Source organism: Poecilia formosa, unplaced genomic scaffold (genome assembly GCF_000485575.1).
Source record: "Poecilia formosa unplaced genomic scaffold, Poecilia_formosa-5.1.2 Scaffold6, whole genome shotgun sequence".
Lineage (NCBI taxonomy): Eukaryota > Metazoa > Chordata > Actinopteri > Cyprinodontiformes > Poeciliidae > Poecilia > Poecilia formosa.
In genome coordinates, this window is record NW_006799945.1 from 3440922 (window position 1) to 3461299 (window position 20378).

Consider the following 20378-nt stretch of genomic DNA (forward strand, 5'->3'; position numbering starts at 1 on the left):
GATGCTATCACTATGTTTTATTTTCAAACTTCATGATCATTGTTGTAGGTCAAGATGCTAGCCCTAACCTACAGGCTATTAGTATTTCAGCTAGCTTTAGCTTTTTAACTCATTTTAACACTTACTCTTGTCACCTTACAGTTTAGCTTTGTAAACAGAGTTCTGCACAAATTTCTAATACTTTTTGATTGGAATTTTTTGCATTGACTGAAAGTTTTCACTCTTCTACAAGTTTTCTATTTGTGCTTTGAAGGCTTTTGCTTTATTCTGCTGCTTCTGCCTATTTTTTTTTTACATTTCTGCAAGTCTGCAGTTGTGCTTCTGCAATTTTCACTAAAATATTCAGCTTACAGCATTCATACTGCACTTTATGCACACTTTACTAGGGTGCATAAAGGCCTGTAAAAATGCATAAATCCAAAGTAAATTTCTTTGGCTTAAAAAAATAATAAAACACTACTATGATGTTACATACTATAAAGTTGATTTAAATTTGTTGATTTAAAAACTGCACCAAAAATGATACTGGACAAAATTACCACATTCATATATTGCATTGTAAAAATCCAGAAGTCTTACATTTTATAACATTTTCAAGTAACAGAAACAAACACTGATATATTGAGCTTGGCTTTATGATCCCATGTGTTTGTATAAGTTTCAAGAACCAAACTAGATTATAATAAATACATAATCTCTCAAATTTTCCATTTCAAAAAGGGAAATACTGAGAAAATTGGACAAGATGCATTTCACAGAGACACTAATAATCATATTTGCCATTGAATTTAGCAACAGAACATTAGAAATTCTAGCTGTCCTTTATTTGGAGAAATCCTCTTCTAAGTTTTAAAGACTTTTTAAACAGAAGTTTTTAACAGTTTGAACTTAGAGCAGCTTTTCTTAGAAAAAGTCTGAGGCTTTCCGTCTCTTGGGAAGCTGCAGCAGATTGTCCGTGAGTGATGTGAGGTCCTGCGAGCTCGGCGTCTTAGCCTTGGTGGGCGTTGGCGTTCCTGAAGGAGTGGCTGGTCCGGCGAAGGGAGACTTGCAGGGGGTGACCCTGTGCGAGGGCGACGGCGTGTAACTTGCCCGCAGCGCTTTGTCTGTGTATTTGCTAGAAGTCCGATTTACAAGCCGCTGCAGGGCAGGCGTCAGGGCCGGGCTCAGACCTTTAGGCGTAAGACTGCAAGGTAGAAAAAGTGTGCTCTTAGTTTTGAGAATTTCTCCATCAGTATATATATCAGGAAAACATTCAACAAAGATAGTGCACTCCTTACCTTGCCAGGTTCTCTGTAACCCTTCTCAATGCCTCCTGTTTCTTTGCACGATTTTTCGCAGCAGCTTCATTTGCCATCTTTATACCCAGCCTCTCTCTTCGCCCTGGTTCGGGAATCTTTTGAATTCAACAATAAGCATCAAAATGTAGCGAGATAAATAATTAGACATTAATAACGCAGACATAAAAAAGGATATCTCGCTAACCTTGAATGATGGGCCGTGATTTCGCTCAACATACGGCGTATCTGATCCGTCCAGCCGGAACGGAGTGCTCTCTATCTCTCCCCAGGTCATCAGAGGCGAATCAGCAACACCTGAAAAAGTCAAAAATGACATTTGGATGAAACTATCCACAAGAATACCTCTCAGAAACTCAGAGCAAGCAATAAAATATGTGCCATTAAACTAATTTGGAACAGATGATTGAGCAAACACAAGTATGAAAGTAGGAAGTCATCAGTTTGGATAATGGATAAAATAAATAGAAAAGAGGGAACTTAAAAAGTGAATGAACTTCAAAGTAGGGCGGCAGGTCATGATTATTTTAGCAATTGATTATTCTCAGGTTTTTCATTTAAACACTTGTGCTTATTTTATGCAATAGTAAAAATATGCAAAAAATGTAAATCATTTTTCTAAATAAGAAAATTATTTTTTTTTTGCATTAAAAATGCAATACGATACTTAAATAAGCACTTTCTGCTTTACTTAAGCAGGGCTGATATGTTGACTATTTTTTAGATGTAACCAATTAAAAACTGGACATCAAAAGGTGCTTATTAAGAGAAATTTGCAGAATGTGAACCAGGTGAAGTTTAGGAGTTCTAGATAGAACTTTTAAAGAAAGTTTTCATCTAAAATGCAAAATGTGTAATTTGTTTTAACAGTTTTGCCCAATTACTGCTTTGAGAGTGTTATGTTTTCAGCAAATGTTATATTTTAGGGTCTGTTTACTCCAATTAACCTTTAATCAATTACCAGTAAGTTAGACAATTATTTCAATAATCGATTAATCACACTTGTTTCAGCCCTACTTCATAGGACTGAATAATTTGCAGGTTCACTCACCAGGGGCAGGTGATGGAGTCCTTTCGAAGCCATATCCATTCACTGTTGGGGATTCATGCGGTATTAGCTCCTTCCCATCGGGGCCAACTTTACCCTGTTTGAACTGCAAAAACATGTAAATTAAACAAACAGAATCTATAAGCGACACCATTCAAATAAACATTTCTTTTGAAAAAATAAAAAACAAAAATTTAAGTAAAACAGTCAAGTCCTGGAAACCAAAAGAGCAGAACTCATCCCAATATAAATGTTACAATTTTTAAAACTAATAATATTTAGCAACAGCTGGAGCAATATGTGATTTGCTTTTTTAAATAAAAACAGTAATATTATTTAAAAAAAAATGTGGTTTTAAACTCATTTTACACAAGGTTTCTGTGCTGTGAAAACTTCACCCATTATTGTAGGTACCTGTGCATTGAGGGCCGCGGCCTGTTGAATCTGGCTTTTGTTCAGCGCTTTGCTGAACGGATCTCCAACAAACCGAGTGTTCTTGTGCACCACCTCCCTGGGCTTCTTGAAGATTGCATCATCATCTTTAACACCTAAGATAAAGGTAAAAATTACATTTAAAAAAATCATCAAACATTTTATGCCACACTTTAGAAAATGTTGTGGCTGAGTTAAAGTGAAATTGACTAATTAAAAAAAATCAAGCAGTTTTCTCAGTTTAACATTCATACCCTCTGGATAGTACATTAAGGCATTTTTTGCTTTGTACTCCCACGTTTCCAGCCCAGCTTTGACGCATTCAAGAGCAGCTTTCTCCATTGACGGGAGGGCGAGGTTCTCCTCGTGGCGCTGCAAAAAAAAGATCACAGATGATTTAAATCTTTTCCATTCTTTCTACAGTAAACCACAAATGCACCCAAAAGCAGTCATGTTTTCTTTTCTGATTTCTAATGTCCAGGAAACATCCAAATGCAGCTTCAAAGCAGCACTACGTGTCTGAGCGCACTGCAAAACCATGCAGGTGCAGCTAAATTTCTTTATTTTTTTTTCCTGTAGATGATTTAATTACATGGCAGCATCATAAACAGGATTAATGTCGCTTTGGAAACAAGCAACCCCTACAGGCCTCAGAGTTGTTGTGATGCAACTTTCAGCTAAAACTTGTAAGCCGACAAAAACACCTTATGCTATAATCACACTGGAGGCTGACGGCTTAATTTAAGCTGTACCCAAATAACACCTCTGAAGCTACAGTGTAAATTATCTGAGACAGTTTTAACTTAGTTTCAAGATATTGTGATTTTTCACATAGTGATGGTGCTGCTTGATGAGAGCAGTGGAGCATCAACAGAGCCTGTATTATTTGAATGAGATATGTGTGGATCTGAAACTAAGACATCAAAGAACAAGATCTAACAGAAAACATGCCATGATAATTGCTTAAACTCATAAATATCAAAGTGTGCAGATCATCCATAATGAAAAAAAAAATCATATCTCCAGAAAAAAAAACAAACAAAAAAAACCTCCAATTTGGGCATCTCATTAAATTACTTTGAAAATAACAGCCCAAAATCAATACCAACCTGTTTAAATTCAGCCTCTGCCTCATATAACCAGGCGTGCTTCAGTTTCTCTTTGTCTTTTGCCAGATCCATTATCTGCTCGAAGGATGCATTATCTTCACTGGTGTTTTTAGCAAGAAAACGATCCAGACTGGGCAGCTCTTTTTCTTCTTTGTCATCATCCTTTTTCTCTACAGAAACGTGGTCCAACAAATGTATGGGTCAATTACTCTAGTTTACACATATATCTACTGAATTTACTTCCACATCAACAGTGTTAAACTAAACTGAGCATATTTGTCTTAACTTACCCAAAGCTGAACTTTTACTGCAGTAAGTGGAGGACGGCGATCCTGCGTGACCAACTGGTGTCTCAAAGCTGGCAGGAGTCAAATCTTGCATTTGCGAAAAATAAAAATAAAAAAGGGAATAGAAAGAAATCACTCAAAAAAAAAAATCATATAGTGTAAAATAAATACTCATTTCATTTGGAAATCTTCTACTTACAAGGTACAGAGGTTTGTGGTGTAGATTTGTTCAACGATGAGCCGTATCTAATGGATATCTCCCTCATCTTCTCGAGGTCTCCACTTTCCTCCGCTTCAAGGTATTCCTTTTGTGCTTGAAGTTTGGTGACATCTGGGAAAAAGTCCCTTTGGATAATTTTCTCCAAGCTCTGTCAAAAGCAGCCAAGTAAAGAAAGACACAAACAGTAAGAATACATACAAAACCAAATTTAAGGCAACATAAAACAGTTCTGCAGCATTAAGCAGAAATGTACTAATTAGGTTTTTCTTGGTTCATACTGATTTCCAGTTTTCTTGGAGGTATGACCTTACAGTTCTGATTCTGGACCAACTTTGATTAAGAAGAAAACTGTCCAAATTATTTAAAAGGGGCAGTAGTTGTGAATGTAGCAGAAAATGAATTTCAAGAATCATCTCTATTTTATACATCGAAGAATCTCAAACATCTTGATTTCGTTCTAAAGTCAATCAAAGTACCCTGTGGTTGATCACAAGAAAATTAGTCGAGTCTGATCTCTGCACGACTAATTGCAGAGATCGGTGGAAAAACTGAATCTGTTGCTTTATTATATTTGGAGCTGAACATGTTCTCCTAAACAAAAATCTTAAGAAAATTGTAAAATAGCTGAATGATATCAAGTAACGATTAGAACATTGCGCAAACATATCCAGTTCCTACTTCTCATAGGTTTATAACTTTTAAGTTTGTACAATACGTCGACGCTTACACTGTTAATGACATGTTTACATCTTGAGATCAAGGTCGTTTCTGAATCCGTGTTTGTCTTGCGTTACTAACCTGAATATAATCCTCTTCATCGAGAACCTTTCTCTTCAGTTTTCCCTCCTCTTTGTCCTCAGGCTGACACAGAGCCACGGTTGTGACCGCTGAAGGAACCAGAGTCCCGGACAAGGCTCTCCGAACACTGGCGCTACCCTCCATTGTGGATGGAGCCTGTTAGCCTTTTAGCTCAAAGGATAACGGCGACTCTATTGCGATAAAAAAATGACTTCTAAATAATACCGAAGGGCGTATTTCAGCTAAAAAATAGCATATGTTTAAAATAAAGTTAAGGAAATAAATATATAAAGACTAAAAGAAGAGTCAGCCTTGCTAAGTGTAACGTTTCGTTTAACTTTTAGCCATTACGCCACAGTACGACACCACACGCAACGTAATTACGTAATGTTGTCTTCTTCTTCTTCTTTTTTTACTTCTTCTTCTACTACTACTACTACCATTATTACTAGAGTTTAATAGCGGTTGGCAACAGCAATATGGTGCATTACCGCCACCAACCAGTAAGGAGTGTAAATCAAGAAACTAAGCAAACCTTATTCCTGCCTGTATATATATTTAAAAATATATATAAAATATTTATATATAAAGAGAAAGTCTAGCTTAGACTTCAACATTTAAAATATTTTTTCCCTCTAAATGTGATGGAGTCCACTTTAACACATTTACTATGTCTTAAAATATCTCATATTTATTTATTCCAAATTTTATCTGATTTTGTTTGTTTTCTCTTTAGCCCAGGTAAGTCTCGTTGTCTCGCTCTGGTTCAGGAGTGGCTTGATACAGGGAATGCAACAACTGTTTAAAGTTGTTTATTAGGCTTAGTAGAGTTGATCATCTGATTAACTAAGCTAATTAACGCAACTAGCTGAGTTAATCATCTAATGGTTTACTGTATACAGGCCGAAAGTATTGCACTTTCATGTGGTATAACAGTTTTTTCGCTATACCTGTATGGAGGTGCCTAAATCTGAAAATAAATGATGCTGAAGGTCTAGTAACTTCTGGCCTGATGTCATGATTGATAATAATAATAATAATAATAATAATAATAATAATAATAATAATAATAATAATAATAATAATAATTCCACATTCACTGAGAAAAATAAATAGTCTATCCATGTTAACCTGACAAAAAAATTATATCTGGATTTGAACTGCTAAACAAAGACACACATTTTCTTTAAGACTTTTTCTCAAAAAGTCTGTGCATTAGACTTTTACAAACAACAACTTTGTTTTACAAATAAACAACTTTGTTCTGTTGTACGACAAAACTAGCGAGGTTATTCACAAACAATAGAGTCATGAAAGTATTTATTAGATCATAATCACATGACAAGAAGCCGTTTTACAAAACGACTTCTTATATTCTTGATATATGGATTAAATTAAATGTCAAAATATACGCAGAGATTAGCGTATATTGCTAGTCTCTGCATGCAGGTTCATTTGATCAAATTGACACAATTAGATCCATTTTGTTCATGAACTTGGCTATTTATTTGAATCATGAGCAAAAAAATATAACTTAAGGTTTCCATAAATTTCCACGTTGCTGTAAATCTATATGAAAGAAATTAGTTTTCAGTGTTTCCAACTACAAATGACAGTCTTTTCTGACGTCTCCATTTTGCTCTTCGGTTTTTAAACCAAACCTACCAGGAAGAAAAGAGACAGAAATATTATTTAATACCTCCCATTCTTCATTTGCAATATTTGGCAGGGTTGTTCATGTCCACATAATCAAAAGACAGTGAAACCTCTCCATCAAGCTTTAGCAACACATGCAGCTGCTGTCTTACTTCTACTCTTTCTTCTCTTAAGTTAGTTTGCTGTGCAAGTTTCTCTCTCGCGTTTACATCTGGGTACTGGTTCTGCAGGAACAGCTCCTCCAGTGCATCCAGCTGTTCTTCGGTGAAAATTGTACGGTGACGCCTGGTTCGCCTCTGCACCTGGCCTCCCTTAGGATGCTGCTCCTCCCTGTGAGCCTCCCCAAGCCGGCACGTCTCTGAGACCATAGCTGCTGGATTCCATCCATACTGACAGGCTGCAACAAGATTCACATATGTCATCAAATGAAAATGACAAATGCACTTTTCTGAAACTGAAAAGATCATTTTGAGTCATATCCACAAAAACAGGAAGCTGCTACATGGATTGTTAACTATAATTTGGAATGCCACTATAAATCAAGACAGTCACAGAAGGGTGTGTTTTCCTGACAGAGTGAGAGAAAATACTTCAGACAGACTGGCAGTGTTGTTTTGACAGTAAGGTTCTTCAGATGTGAACCACAGACTAATAATGTGAATTATGGTGAAACTTGACCAGTGTCTACAAGGCTTAAAATTACAATGCTGGTCAGAACTGCACCAGAAACTGCAATATCTACATTAATGCTGACAGGATATCTGTTTTGATTTCCAGTTTTTATCACATGGGGTTCATTTGACATGTGATAACGACAGGCAGACTGCATCACTGGAAAATGCTTTTAAATCTCTTACTTGGGTGCCAGTTTTTTAAGTCTTCCGACTTCCTTGTCCTCATTAAATAAATCTGCATATAAATCTTCACTAGTAACACCTGTAGCTTGAGAGTCTATATAGCTTTATGAGCTACAACCCCGCCTTTACATGGCCAAAGTGTTGCCTTCAGGGTTTCAGAACATAAAACTGAATTTCCATAGTCACTTTATGCAAAGACAGCTGATGGTTTGTTCCTACCGTCATGGATGAGATCAGAGTGCAGCATGTCAGCACAGTGGGAGCAGAAACAGCAGCACAAGCAGGCGTGATGAACAGGCTCAGGACACACCATCTTCTCCTTCAGTCCAAGAACTCTTGTTCCACATGGGTGTTTGCCTCCAATACTGCTAGGATATTTGTTCAGAATGTTCTCAATGGTGAACGGAAACTTTTGTCTTTCCATCTTGATGTGTCCGTCCATTTTTTAAGGGAATTCCTTGAGCTCAAAAGCAGTAGTGATAACCAGATAGAGGCCTCTAACACTCTGTGATACTTCCCTCTCAGTGGCTCCTCTGCTTCTACTCCTTCTACAAGAGAAAGTCTGGCCCTTATAGGCAAAAAGAAAGAAGAAAAAAAAAGATGGAAGTAAAACTATAATCCCCCTGTGGACCAGACACATAAAACGGTTGAAACTTAATTCTGAGCTAATCTGGGCAGTTTTGTGAAGAGGTTAGGGAGGACGGCAGATTCGGCTAATCTCGCCTCATTCCTTTCTTCAAGCAAAATCAGATTTCACTGCATAAAATGAAAAGTGGAGAGCTCCTAAAATCCTCATTGTTGAGGTTTTAGAGAAAAGGGGATTGCTTGGTATTAGAAACCTGGACTTATAGACGGACACCTTTGGAGTGGTCTCATGCTTGTGTATGATGAATTTAAGGATTAGCCTTTGAATTAATTTCATATTGCTTCTAATGCTCAGTTTTAATGACAAACGATCTTGTATTAATTTGTAGATTTGCTCTGAAAGTTACACAAACCAACTCCTGGCTGACATTTAACCACCCATAGCAAATGAGTGGTTGAAATCGGAATAAAGATGCAACAAAGGTGCAGCTTCATGGTTATATATCCATAAATGTGGTTTATATTCACGATCATACATCCTGTGTCTTATCTTTGTGTTGCAGTCTTTTCAGTTTGACTTCGCTGACAATGTGCACAGCGGAGGTAAAGCTATTACTGGTTAAATTCATCTCCGTCCCAGCAAATCCTGCGATTTCATACAAGGCAATACATCTCCTTTTTTTTTTCTTTTTTTTTTTCTTTCAGGGAATTAACGGATTTCCACAATCTGTCTTAAGCTCCAACCTGTTATAAGGGCTTTTGAAAACAGATAACAATAAACACCATTCCCATCCTTTTCACCCGGGTTTAATAGCGTTCAGATGGCTGATGTATAGTATGCGCTGTGTGCGAGATCGTTATCTCAGGTTATTGTGGTTCTCAATAGAAGGAATTGCGCCAAAATCCTTGTAGGTCCATAGGGTTCAAAATTCATTATAGGGGATCAGAATTATAAAGGCTCGTGTTATTGTTGTTGTAAGCAATATTTGGTACATCTGGTAAAGTGAAGAGAATTATAATGGCTCAGTTGGAAATATCGTCTTTATTTTTTTTTTTTATTTGTTTTTTTCAGGTGCATTTGAAGAGTAAACTGACTTAGCAGCCGAACTAATTGATTTATCACAAGACAAGAATGACTTGCACCATTTGAAGCAGACAGTGTTATTATGTAATGGAATGTAATGCTGCAATTTAATAACTCTTCAAACTTAAAATAGTTAGACCTTTGCTCCCGAGAGGGGAGCAAGTGCAATCGATGAACACAAAAAGCTGTAGAAAATCAATAAAAATGGAGACAACAAACAACGGCAACAGTTTATCAGATCGTTTTGTGGCTTGCCATCCTTTTAGACAATATTAATGTATGTCTGCTGTGCAGCCATTAAAACAGCAGTCTTCCCTTTGACTGTGTATCTCCTGGCACTATTTACCCTAGATTTCTGTATTTCAGATGCGTAAAAATGCAATATGTTTGCCCTGCACAGTATGAAAATGAACTTTTCAATACAATTCTAAAATGTCATTTTACAGGCCAATGCTCTGAAACTTTTAGGCTTCTTAGTCTTGCATTCAGCAGTTGGAGCTCACTCAGACCTGAATAATGCTAAGACAAAATAGCGTTCAAGATCACATTTGAGCCACAACACATAGTGAATTGCAGATTACTGCCAAAAATATTTGTCTTAAATATGTAAAAAGAATATGCATCAAAATCTGACACAGACTAAAGAGAATTGTAACAAAGGTAAGGCCTGCATAAAACAAAGACTGCAAATACAAAGACTGGGATTCTTACTTAAAAAAAATATATATATAAAAAAAATAAAAAAATAAATATATACACATACATACACACAATGTGTAATTGTGCATTAAGAGCATTTCAAATAGTCTGAAGCCAGAAGAATGTTAGGAAAGAATCGTTTTTTCAGCTACAGTTTATGACCCACAGAGTATAATCCCACTTAGAAATGAAAAATTGATTTATTACTAAAAACAATTTCCACTTTCAACATTTTATATATCTTCTATTAGACCACTCTGAAACATTTAGTTAGTAATTAAAAAAAGAAGCATAAACCGCTGTAAAGTTTTAACTTATATGCAGTAAATCCATAATTAATTTCTGTAATATTTAGTATAGCTAGTGTGTATTCTGGGTAAAACAGTATTAGCTTAAAAGATAATTGACTGGTGCGCCCCCTTGTGTCAGAACACTGTAACGTCCACACGGCAGAGCGACACGGGCGGCACGCAGTCCGCCACTCGCGATAACTTGCGTTGGATCAGCTGCAGCAAGGGCGGAAAAGGCGGGAGGAGCTTGCCGCTTCCGCGTCCGCGCAACAGTAGCAGAAACAGAAAATACAAGGGCAAAATGGAAGATAAGTTAATTTTAGCTGTATTTAATTACCCGGAACTGTACAATGTCACTTTACCGAATTACCGTTGCACTGAAAGTCGTATAAACGCTTGGAGAAACATCAGTATGGCACTTGGTTACCCATGTGAGTATTTGTTTATCGCAACTTTCCTCCCAGTTATTGTTTGCTTAGCCGCATCTGCGTCGGGAGCCTAATCAGGCACGAGTTGTTTACGGAACACAGAAGTATTTCACGCTTCTGAACTTGGCGATTTGCTGTGATTTAGGTGTTTATCCTGGTTGCTAGGTCCACTTTGACGTTGATGCAGCCGCGCGCGCCGTGCTAGCGGTGACAGCCGTTGCTCCACGCCGCAGGCCGCGCTGCGCGAAGCGGAGCGGCGCGGCGTGCCTCTACCGCGGAGCTAGCCGCGGCACTGAACTTGTTCAGCGGCATGGACACGCAGCATTCTCCGAGCTTCGAGCGATTCTAGGCACTTTCTTTGCTGAAAATGTGCTAGAAAGGCTGGAAAAGCAAAAAATGCTCCTGAAAAAGCCGTAAAAGTTCACAGCAGCTCTTCGGTTTGTTAAACATGCCACACGGTGCGGGACAAATGCAGGGCCCCAACCCAGAATAAGTGCGCAAAGTCAAAGGCAGCAGAGTGCAAAACTGAGATATACTTACCATACACAAAAATGCCTTTAATAATGTCTTTTTATTTATTTTTGAAGATCGAACTTTAGAATATTGCTAAATAAATAAATTGAAAAACTTTTTACACATCGGTTAGTCAACATACAGGTTTTTATTACTTAATATTAACAAATAAATAAAAACACCCAATATAGACTTATTCTCTGTACTGGTTGGAACAAATGTAATTATTTTTAAATTAATTAGCCTTAAAATCTTTGAAAGGAAACTGATTGTTCTTGTCAAACAGATGCTTTGCAGATGATTCAGACCTCAAGGTTTTCTTCACATTATAGCCACAAACCTTAATGTATTTTATTAGAACACCAGTTAGTGCATAATTATAAATGAAAAAAAAAAATATGGTTTTATTTTTTTTTCACCCTAAAACATATTGAGAACAACTTTTAGAGCCTGATTTGCACTTGTAGAAATTGATTTTTTTTTTGTTAATTCTTAAATTTACATTTAGTCAGATTGGGATAAGTTTTTTTTTATACAGATTTTAACTTTCACCAGGCACTTCTAAACACATTAATAGGGTTTGATCCAATCAAGGCACTTTACTACTTTCCAACTTCGAGATGTGTCCTTTCTCCAACACACCTGAACTGGTTACACAAGCAGAAACATCAGTTTGATTAAGGTGTTTTAGGGCAGTCCTGATCTAAACATCTAAAAAGTGATAAAAACATACATAAGAAGTTTGATATTTTCTCTCATTTCAGAAAATGAAACTCATTAAGTCATTACAGAGTTAAATACTTCCATCCTTTATGGCGTGTAATTTTGAAGATCAATTAAGAAATGTTTAATTTATGCAAAACTGACAGGCTTCTGTCAATGCAGTTTTCTCACCAATCAAGCACAGTGACACCAAGGTTGAACCAACTTTCAGTACATTTGGCAATGTGGCCAGTAGACAAGTCCTGCTGGAAGATAATGTCAGCATCTAGATAAAAATCTTTCAGCAGAAGGAAGCATAGAGTCCTCTAAAATGTCCTGGTAGACTGTTGCGTTGACTGTGAACTTCAGAAAATTGAAAATTGCTCCAGTTTTACACTCTGAAATCTTGTTTTTCAGCCCATGAATGCAAAAGGAAATGGAAGAACCTAAGAGACCGCTACCTGAAGGAAGTCCGGATGGAGCTCAAAGGCAAAAAGCAGGGAGAGTTTGTACAAAGCAAATGGAAGTACAGACAGCTGATGAACTTTATCGCCCCCTTCACCGGATCCAGAGTGGGAGTGACGGACATCTGTGGCAACAGTGACAACAACCCTGACCACGAATCCGGGAGTGCTGAGGGAGACGCCGCTTCGTCAGAGTCTACCAAGACTTCTATAAAGGTTTCTACGAGTCCGTCCGAGCAAAAAGCTCCGCTGGCCTTCGTAACGCAGCTTCCTGCGTTGTCTCAGGACACAGAGCTGACTCAGCTGGCCATGGTGGCCAAGATGCCCCCCGTCTCCCAGATAGCCCCCACCAGCACCACTGGACGGAAACGGACTTTGTTGCCAGAGTCGGCGTCCCCTCAAAGTACAGACTTGTCAAATAAGTGGCCGGTGAAAGAAGGCGGCGGGCCGTGCCCCGCCAGGATGCGGCAGGACGAGGACGAGCTGTTTCTGCTGAGCTTCGTTCCAGCTCTGAAGAGACTGGCCCCACAGAAAAGGTGCGAGACTAAAATGAAGATCCAGCAGATAATGTACGAAGCAGAATTTAACGTGCAGGAAAAGAAGGCGCCGCAAGACACATAGAATCGATCAAAATTTAACTTATTTTTCTTTCCACGTTGCATGGCCTTCAAAAATCTTTTCATCAAAATGTCTTAAATTTTAAATAAAGTGTCACTTTAAAATTTGTGTGTTTATTTGATGGCTTTTGTGGAGATTAAGTAGTAACAAAACAACAGAAACAAAGGAATAGTCATAACTTATAAAGCTTTACTGACAGAAGAAATTCAGTTAGAAAAGTTACCCCCATTTTCAACCAGTTTTCATTTACTCTCTGATCTACAATATTTTACATTTAATTGCAGTGAAAATCAGAAAAGAAAAAGGTTGTACAGTTTGGAGCAAAACACTGTTTGAAAAGAAGATTTTTATCTGATTACAAGCGAAACAAATTCAGGCTCTGGGTCAATGCTTGCTCATCCGTTTAGTCAAAACCTGAATCCATTATGTACCAGCGTATTTAATCACTGGTTAGCAGTTTCCAGTATTTAGATTTTTCTAAAGAAACTGCTTACAGTGTCCCCAAGGTGGACATAAATAGAAGCACAGTCAGTATGAGTATTCACATATCTATTTAAGGCTTGAATAAAATGTTATGATTATTCAAGAGTCTGATTTGGGTAACTAAATTAAGACTAGGACAAAAAAAAAATTATCAGTATCTTTAGATTTTGTTCAAAATCAATCCTGCTGACCAACACAGACTATTAGACTTCCAGTCTTTCTGCAACTCGGCTGCTGTTTCACTGTACAGATTTCTGAATGATGAGTAATTTCACACATCTACAGTAGATTTGAACCGGCTGGTTTTCTTGTATTGGTTTTGCAAAGACACATCCCATTAACAGGTCTAGATTACAGAATGAGCTGCAACTTTACACGGTCCCTATTTAAAGGGAAATTAGCTCAGATGTTCAGATCTGTTTAAATACCACAGGAATTTTTCAAACTAAATAAAATCAATAAATACAGTTAAAACCAGATATTTACATTGTATAGAATACATTTATCCCTTAGAGTATTAAATCAGACTAAACTTTTCATTTTTTAGGTTAGAATTATATGAAATAATTGTCATTCGCTAAATACCGAAACAGTGAGTTACATCTCTTTCTAAACAATTTGGAAATGCCAAAAGTTATGACTTTGTAAAGTTTAATTCACATTTGGCTTAAACTGAGGCATACATACGGATCTATCTCGGGCACAAACACAATGCTTCCTTGTGTAAAATAAGAGAAACCAAGGCGTGAACAGTGAATCTCCACAAGTACGGTTTATGTTCAGGTACAATTTCCTAAAACCTGAAAGTGCAAAGTTCATCTGGTCAAACAATTATCCAGAAATATCAACAGGAGACTCCAGTCTGAAGTTTATAAGACAGTCTGTTGTCTAATGAAACCAAAACTGAAGTGTTTGGTCATTACAAACAAAGTGACGTTCAACGGTGTCAGCATTACGGAGAATCCACCGCAAACCCTTCATCTGAATAACTCAGTTACACTAGTTATGCCATTTTATACTGTGGCGTGTAAAACATCTGGTTTCAACTGCATTTCAAAAGGAGCGACATAAAACATTAAACAAAATCTCTGTCCAATCTGAAGTGACAACAACCTGTCCAGTTTCCAAAGCTTTTATGCAATCAGCAGCCAAAACATCATCACCAAAGCAACGAACAGGAAGAGTCGAGAGAGAAACTGCTCGTCCGTGTGCTGTGGCGTTCCAGGAGCCGCTGCAAAAGGTCAGCAGAGGTTAGTGGCGCCGCCGTTTCAAAAGACGCACAAAACGAAAAGCTCAGGGTGAAATGTGCCGCTACCTGGAGGAGGTCTGCCGTCGTTGATGTTAAAAGCTGTGGCAAAAATACCGAAAGGAAAGGCGCCGATTCCAAATGACATCTGGAAACCACCGTCTCCAAAGCCAAAGCCCTGAAAGCCCTGCGAGATGTCATTAGAAACGTGTTAGAACAGACAGTGAGTGAGGCGTGACGCAATGAGCTGTAAGACTTGTGGGGATTCTCTTGAGAGGAGCTTCAACTCGACTGTTAAAGTGTAATGGATCCCAGTGGGAAGTGTGTCAGACTGCTAATGAATAAAACACAGGTACGCCCCGCAGCAGACATATGTAAGGGTTTCATCATGAATGGATGGATTTCCTCAGCAGCTGACGTGAATTAGGAAATGAAGGCAAAACCATAGTGATGCCAATCTAAAATAAGAACACGACATACTGTGTTTGGCTCATGCAGCTGTGCCTTTTCATTTACTTACGCCACGGTTTTCGGGCTCTGGTCTTTGTCCTTGAGGTCGAGGGGGTGTCCTTTCCCTTTAAAAAAAAAAAAAAAAAAAAAAAAAAAAGTTTGGAAGAAAATATACAGTTAAATTTCTGAAAATTGCTTATTTAATCCCACCAGATTAAGACTGCCCTACAACATCCAGTTGCTCTGTGTCCTGCAGTCTTAATCTGATGTGACAGAGCCTTACAGAAACTTAATGTGACATTTTTAACCTCCGAGTGTCATAATGTGTATTATAACAAAAAAATATATATCAAGTTTTAGTCTTCGCTACATCTGTGTCAACAGGTTACAGCACCCACCTGGGATCTTGTTGTCCAGTGCTTCCTCTTCCATATAAAGGAATCACTTTTTCTCTGCTGATGCCAGCTTTGCAAACTGGACACACTTGTCTGTTAGGTCGAGTTTCCAGCCACTGCATGAGCAAGAAGTGATGCTATTGAGCTAACAACTTATTTTGTAAAGTTTGCGGAATTTTTTTTTTTTTTGGAAGGGGATAAATAAGATCCAGCTTACCTGATGCAAACAAGGCCAGCTACAAAGAGCACAGAAAAGGAAAGAGTTTGATCAAAGAGTTTGACTGAAAAATGCTAAATAAAATTCAAACAAAGCAATCGGAGGCAGACATTTTTTAATTTAACTAACTGCGGCATAAAACTGATAATGCTGTCATTACTAAAGACTGATGAGTTTAAGTTGTAGAGTTCCACCACAAAAATAACGTTATACATTTTAGTCAATTGTTTTTGTTCTACAAAAGCAAAAAAAAAATAATTCGCTTCTCAACTACATATAACGGATATTTTTGTAGCAAGCTACAAATAAAGATCTGGCAGAAATAAGGAAAAATATAAAAATATACAAGCTGTGTTTGCAACTTAACTTTAGAATTATTATTATTTTTTAACAGATTTACTGGTTCATCAGGATAATTCAACTATAGTAATCAACTTGTGTTCTGTGTGCCGTTTAACACCTCAGAGTTTTTATTTTCATTGTTTTATTCTTTGTTTTATGTCATGGGGGTTGGTGAACATTTTGAAAAACTTAAATGTGCTACACAAATAAATGTGACATTGACATAAAAAAACATTATGAGACAAAATACACTGGATTTAGCTTAAGCTTTACTGTTTTTATTTAAAAATAGCTCTTTGTAGCCACATTCAATTGGAAGTAAATATAATCATGTATGATTTTATTAGGATGAAAATTCCAAAAATATGTTATTTAGTTAGTGGTATATTCTCCTATAGAGAGTGTAAAAAAAAACAATCCTATATTGCATTTTTGTAAAGAATTTTTTTTACAACGAAAGTTAAATACTATCTGCATGTCTGAAATTGTTTAACTTCAAAATTTTTGATTCTATTAGATTCTAACTAAAAGCAGTCCAGCATGTTGATACTCTGCTCTGATTCTAACGATACACAAAAATCCCAGTTGAATCTCACCAGAAAAGATGTCCGCATAAGCTGATCACGGCATCCTTGGCGGTGTCCAGACAGATGTTACATTCAAAAGTGCTGTCCTGGCTGCCGCCGTCGGCAGCGGTCGAGCTGCTGGATCCTCCCGGACTGGAGGTTTCAGCAGCGGCCGCAGCAGAACCAGAGGCTGCTGCCGGAGGAGGAGCAGAGGGGGCAGCGGCGGCCATTTATCTACTGCAACTGAACTTTCTCTGCCAGCCCCCGAAGTAGACACATAGGGGAGTCCGACTGAATTGGTGGTCGCTGACAAGCAGCAGAAAAGTGAACGGGGAGGAGGGATAAAAAACAAAAACAAAAAGAAAATCACCAGCTGCTAGCTCAGCTCAGCTGGCGTCCATCTGGAAACGGAAGCTACGCTAACGTTAGCAAGCGAGAAGGACAGCTGTACGGACTGTTTAATAGAAAAACTGAAAGTAAAATGTAAACATTAACGAAGCTAAATTCCAATTCAGTTAAGCTGTTTGTAAAATACCAGGTAGTAGCTGAAAATCGTAAGGCGCTGTAACTACTAGGGGACAAAACTCACAGCTGATTGCATCACATCCGCAAGTTAATCTGGTAGCTTCCTTTGGCGGAACGTTGGGGGCGTGTTTATTTAATGAGCTAGACTTTCTCTAACACCATCAATTTTACTTTTACTAATCTGTTTACTGTAATCTATTGATAATATGTGATGGTCTGTAATCAAATGGATATTACTTTCAAATCTGTACTTTTTTACGTTTTTACCATTTAACAATCTCACTTCTAAGAACCTAAAATTGTAAATACATGCCTAATTCAGTTCAGCTCATTAAAAACAACAACAACAACAACAACAACAACAACAACAACAACAACAACAACAACTTTATTTACACCGAAGGGAAATTAAATGTCGTATCTTATAGCCTCCAAATATCTTCATAGAGTTGTCCTGTGAGCAGGAATTACTCCAGTAGAGGTCAGTCTTGCAACGAATCTCAAGAAGCTTCTGATTTAAGGCTCTTGCTGTTTGACAGTCATGACATGGTAACAGTTCAATATCTGAGCAGCGGAGATAAAATTTCACAGTAATGTGTCCTGGATGACACAATCAGTGGTTGGCAAGTACTACTTATTGACCCAATTTGTCTCTTTTAAACCTATGACTGACTGTATGATTGAGAGCCGGGCCACTGGAGTTGGAGATATGATTCTTACTCCTCATAATAATTTTCATTTGTCTGAGGCACTAAGCTTAATTCGATTTGGGGAACATTATTATGCATTATAACTACTAATCACACAGCAGCACAATCATCTCTTTTATATTGTTCACATTTGATGGATTTTACATTCTATTATTCTGCTATACTTTGGTCTAAAGCAAGCTAGTGAGCAAATGCTGAATTGTTTTAGTAGTATATTTGATATTTTTTGAAGTAAAACTTTCAGTAATAACACCATGGGTTTAGGAGCAGTGGAAATTGGCATCCACCTAGGGAAATTATGGTGATTAACAACACAAGATTACCCCTACTAATAAAACTTTTTCAACCAAGTTAAGTCACGTTTTGTTCGGAGAATAAAATATTTTCACTATTAAATAACATACAAATTTTGAGTGTTTATTCAGTATGTTCTTTGTATATTTTGGTTTGTCTCAGTAAAACAACCATGAGACTGTTCATTTTTTTTTGTATGTGAGCAAACAATTTAAATAAATAGAATGCACATTGAATTTTAATAAAAAATACTTACTTTTTAGTGCATAGAACAACAGTTTATTGTAGATAATTCATTTAGTTACAACCACAGCATTTGTTTCAGTTACAAAGGATAGCAAAAATAATTAAAAGCCATCAAAAAGTTTAAATAAAAAATACATGTTTTGTGTTTTTCACAGCTAAAGATTTAAATCAACTTAAAGAAGATCAAGATACAATATGTTTTTTTTTGTTGTTTTTTTTAGGAAATAGTGTGAGTTTGAATTATTTCCATTGATTTGGATCTTGAGTGATTGAACCCAGTCGTGCGGATATCCTCAGCCATTGCCTCCTCAAACCTTGACATCACAGAGCGCTTCAGAGTTCGCTTGAAGTCATTGCCGATGAACACGTAGAGAATGGGGGATATGAAGGCATTAGCTGCTGCCAGGGTGTTCCCCACTTTTATTCCAGCCTCAATAACATCTAGCCTGTGTTTCTTAAGGTTCATTTCCATGAGGGCAAAAGTATGGTAGGGGACCCAGCAGAAGAAAAACGACAGGATGAGTGCCACCATGATTTTATAAGGCCTTTTGGATCGAACGGTTGAGGCTCTCAGCTTCACACCGATCACCACGCAGCTGAGTACAATAATCAAGAAAGGAACAAGAAATCCACAGAAGAACCGACCCAGTACCACAGCCTTGTATGTGAAAATGGAGGTGTAATTCAACTGGCACTTGGTGATGGATTCTTGGACTGCGGTGGTTCTAAAAATTGCCGCAGGAAGTGTTAGTAGTCCAGCGAGAAGCCACATCACGGCGACGGCTCCGTATGCTTTGTGCACCGTTCGGTGGTTGTTTGCCCACACAGGAAACAAAACAAGGACACAACGGTCAGCGCTGATTATGACCAACAGAAACACACTACTGTACATGTTGAGAAACAAAGCAGAGGAGGTGAACTTGCACAAAACCTGCCCAAAAGGCCAGTTTGAGGTCAGCAAATAAAAAATGTTAAAGGGCAAAAAGATACAAACAAACAAGTCTGAAAGAGCCAGGCTGATGTACCAGGTGGTGATGACCGTTCTTTTCATTTTACACCCACAGATCCACACCACCAAAGCATTCCCTATCAGACCAAGAAACGATATGAAGATGTTGACCACGGCAATAACAAGAGTCAGAGAGGACTGAGAGTTGTCTGATTGTTGCAGGAGGTTTGTAGTTTCATTGTTTGGAGTGTAATCATCGTATTCAACGTAATCCACCTCCATTGTTAGTTTTTTCTAAAAAATAAAATAAAATAAAAATAAAAATAAATGACATTCCTCATAAACATAGTCATACAGACAATAGTGAAAATAAACAACAACTGCAATCCAAAGTGTAACATAAAGTAGATAAAGCTAAATACTTACTTCTTGTGTGGATGTAAAAACAGACCTTATCATCTCCCTTCCGTAGTTCTCTGTGCTGAATATAACTTCTCACTTCTCTTTCTCTGAGCGTGTTGCTTAACAGATTCAAGATTGCAAGAAACTAGTAGTTCAACTGTTGTGAGAAAAGGTTTGATGCCCGGTCAGAATGATAAACATCAGAACGCAGTTTCATTTCAGTGCCTAATAAAAGTTTAACACACACAAACATTTTAACATTTTGTGATACCACTACACGTTAGGAAGTTTCTGAGACAAATTATTGCAGTGAATCAAGTAGTTGATAAGAAGAAGGGAAAAGACACCTGGTTTTGATTGTTTTATTTTTTTTGTTTGTTTGTTTTTACAAAAACTATTTTGTAAAATAAAAACTGTTAAACACATGGTTTTTAATTTTGTTTACTTTCTGATGACCAATGTCACCAC

The 20378-nt window shown here is 37.5% G+C and overlaps 5 protein-coding genes across 5 annotated transcripts; 1 reads left to right on the forward strand and 4 right to left on the reverse strand.

Moving 5' to 3' along the window:
• Positions 1–467: 467 nt before the first annotated feature.
• On the reverse strand, positions 468–5600 carry ess2 (ess-2 splicing factor homolog). Its single transcript, XM_007567886.2, has 10 exons — positions 5190–5600; positions 4371–4539; positions 4175–4258; positions 3885–4054; positions 3030–3147; positions 2758–2891; positions 2347–2449; positions 1483–1592; positions 1278–1393; positions 468–1183 (listed from the first exon to the last, which is right to left on the reverse strand). Exons 1-10 carry the CDS (start codon positions 5331–5333, stop codon positions 904–906), a joined length of 1428 nt encoding a protein of 475 aa, XP_007567948.1. The 5' UTR covers positions 5334–5600; the 3' UTR covers positions 468–903.
• An 896-nt stretch (positions 5601–6496) lies between these two features.
• LOC103150262 (homeobox protein goosecoid-2) lies at positions 6497–8566 on the reverse strand. Its single transcript, XM_007569805.2, has 3 exons — positions 7922–8566; positions 6998–7242; positions 6497–6850 (listed from the first exon to the last, which is right to left on the reverse strand). Exons 1-3 carry the CDS (start codon positions 8142–8144, stop codon positions 6773–6775), a joined length of 546 nt encoding a protein of 181 aa, XP_007569867.2. The 5' UTR covers positions 8145–8566; the 3' UTR covers positions 6497–6772.
• A 1955-nt stretch (positions 8567–10521) lies between these two features.
• On the forward strand, positions 10522–13716 carry LOC103148915 (transcription factor Adf-1-like). Its single transcript, XM_007567908.2, has 2 exons — positions 10522–10791; positions 12421–13716. Exons 1-2 carry the CDS (start codon positions 10662–10664, stop codon positions 13086–13088), a joined length of 798 nt encoding a protein of 265 aa, XP_007567970.1. The 5' UTR covers positions 10522–10661; the 3' UTR covers positions 13089–13716.
• Positions 13717–14320: 604 nt separating this feature from the next.
• Positions 14321–17412, reverse strand: rnf185 (ring finger protein 185). Its single transcript, XM_007567896.2, has 6 exons — positions 16815–17412; positions 15877–15895; positions 15663–15775; positions 15335–15389; positions 14884–15001; positions 14321–14799 (listed from the first exon to the last, which is right to left on the reverse strand). The coding sequence occupies exons 1-6, from the start codon at positions 17012–17014 to the stop codon at positions 14702–14704; spliced, it is 603 nt and encodes a 200-aa protein (XP_007567958.1). The 5' UTR covers positions 17015–17412; the 3' UTR covers positions 14321–14701.
• Positions 17413–18569: 1157 nt separating this feature from the next.
• Positions 18570–20178, reverse strand: LOC103148931 (chemokine-like receptor 1). Its single transcript, XM_016680585.1, has 2 exons — positions 19934–20178; positions 18570–19800 (listed from the first exon to the last, which is right to left on the reverse strand). The coding sequence occupies exon 2, from the start codon at positions 19788–19790 to the stop codon at positions 18777–18779; it is 1014 nt and encodes a 337-aa protein (XP_016536071.1). The 5' UTR covers positions 19791–19800; positions 19934–20178; the 3' UTR covers positions 18570–18776.
• Between the last annotated feature and the right edge of the window lie 200 nt (positions 20179–20378).